The sequence below is a fragment of the Humulus lupulus genome, chromosome 4 (genome assembly GCF_963169125.1).
Source record: "Humulus lupulus chromosome 4, drHumLupu1.1, whole genome shotgun sequence".
In the NCBI taxonomy this organism is placed as follows: Eukaryota; Viridiplantae; Streptophyta; class Magnoliopsida; order Rosales; family Cannabaceae; genus Humulus; species Humulus lupulus.
The window spans coordinates 99,505,994-99,507,654 of NC_084796.1; the positions used below are offsets into that span (position 1 = coordinate 99,505,994).

Genomic DNA, 1,661 nt, shown 5'->3' on the forward strand with positions numbered 1-1,661 from the left:
CTAATCTTGTCACTCAACCCCTCAACCAATCCCAACAAGTTTTCTCTTTCTGATGATAACTTAGTGACATCTTCAAGTAAGTTTCTTCTCTCACTCTTGAGCTCTTCAATCAAAGCATCTGACTCTTTCAGCTTTGTCTTGAATTGAAACCCCATATTCTTCATTTCCAACTCTTTTGCCTCCAATTCTGCTTCAACTTCAACTGCTTGCCTCTTCAAAACACACATGGAGTTTTGCTGCAGTTCCAGTTTCTACTTTACATTATGGATGTCATCCTCAAGTTCAGCAATCATAAGCTTCTTCTCTTCAATTTCTAGTGCAGCCATAATCTGGGCAGCAGTTATTTTCTCCCACGCTTTATGTGTCAGATTAATCTCTGCCTGTTTCTTGGCGAGCTCTGAAGAGAAAGAAATTAACGAGTTACTAAATTTATCTTCAAATGATCCCACAAGCTGCATCAACTCATTTATTCTCTGGTTCTTCTGTTCCATAAGCTCTTTTTCATGCTCAATTGTTCTTTCTGCTACAATTCTTGAGAGCAAAACTTCCTCAAGTTCTCTTCTCAATGATTCTTGCTCCAGCCATTCAACTTCTTTCTGGAGCTGCTCTAGGATCTTATCCTTCTCTCTTATCATTTGGAGAAAGCTAGCTTTCTCTGACTCCAAGGACATGGCTGTTTTCATCTCAGCTGAGTTAGCAGCAGCTTCTCTTGTTTTGAGATTCTGCTCTAGTAACTCCACCTTGTGCTGGAGTTTATATATTCTATCATCTTTCTGTTCCAGCATACACTGAAGATGCTGTTTTTCTTGCTTGGTGATTTCCCCAACATCTACTTGTGAAAGAAGAGAAGCTTCTAACTCTTTACGCATTTCATAGTTTTCTTCAAGATAAACCAATAAGCCTTTGGCAACTGATCTCCATATGTATAGTTCAAATTCAATTTCATTCCCTTCACAGATTTTCTCAGCTAGCTCAGTGTGTGTTATGTCTAGTTCGATGCATAATTCCCTCAGTTTCTTTTTCAAAACACTTTCCATTTGCAAAATTTGTTCTCTTAAGAAGATCTCACACACAAATGATTCCACGATCATTTCCTCATACTGCTCAAGATCTTTATGCATTAAAAGCTGCTGCTGACCAATGGCATCCAATGTCTCACCTCTTCTCAACAAAGATGCAACATTCTCATGCTCCTTCTCAATATCTTTCTGTAATCTCTCAATGGTAGCATTCTTCGTCTCCAGCTGCTGCATCAATAGGGAAATATTCCGTTCATTCTCTTTTTCAGTCTGGTCTATTTGAGCCTTTTCATCTGCAAACTTCATTTGCGCCTCAGAGATAACGTCTTTTAACACCAATAACATCATAGAAATCTCCTCATTCTGCTGCAAGCTTATACAGCGACACTCTTCCAAGTCCATTCGTAGTTTCTTCAGTCTTGGATCTTTACTATCTAGCTGAGACCTACACTTGTTGAGATCTCCTGTCATCATTTCCAAATGGTACCTCCATTCAGCTTCTTTAGCCTTGAAATTTGTAAGAAAATCTCCTTGGGTCTGTTCCAACTCCATTCTCAGTGCTTTTATCGTTGCATCTCTACTTGCTAACTCAGACCTACAGTTGTTTAGGTCACTTGTAACATTTTCCAGTAGAGAATTCAT

The 1,661-nt window shown here is 39.0% G+C and overlaps 1 protein-coding gene across 1 annotated transcript; it reads right to left on the reverse strand.

Annotated features, from left to right (window-relative positions):
- Positions 1 to 251: 251 nt before the first annotated feature.
- On the reverse strand, positions 252 to 1,661 carry LOC133832423 (uncharacterized protein At4g38062-like). Its single transcript, XM_062262767.1, has one exon. The coding sequence runs from the start codon at positions 1,659 to 1,661 to the stop codon at positions 252 to 254; it is 1,410 nt and encodes a 469-aa protein (XP_062118751.1).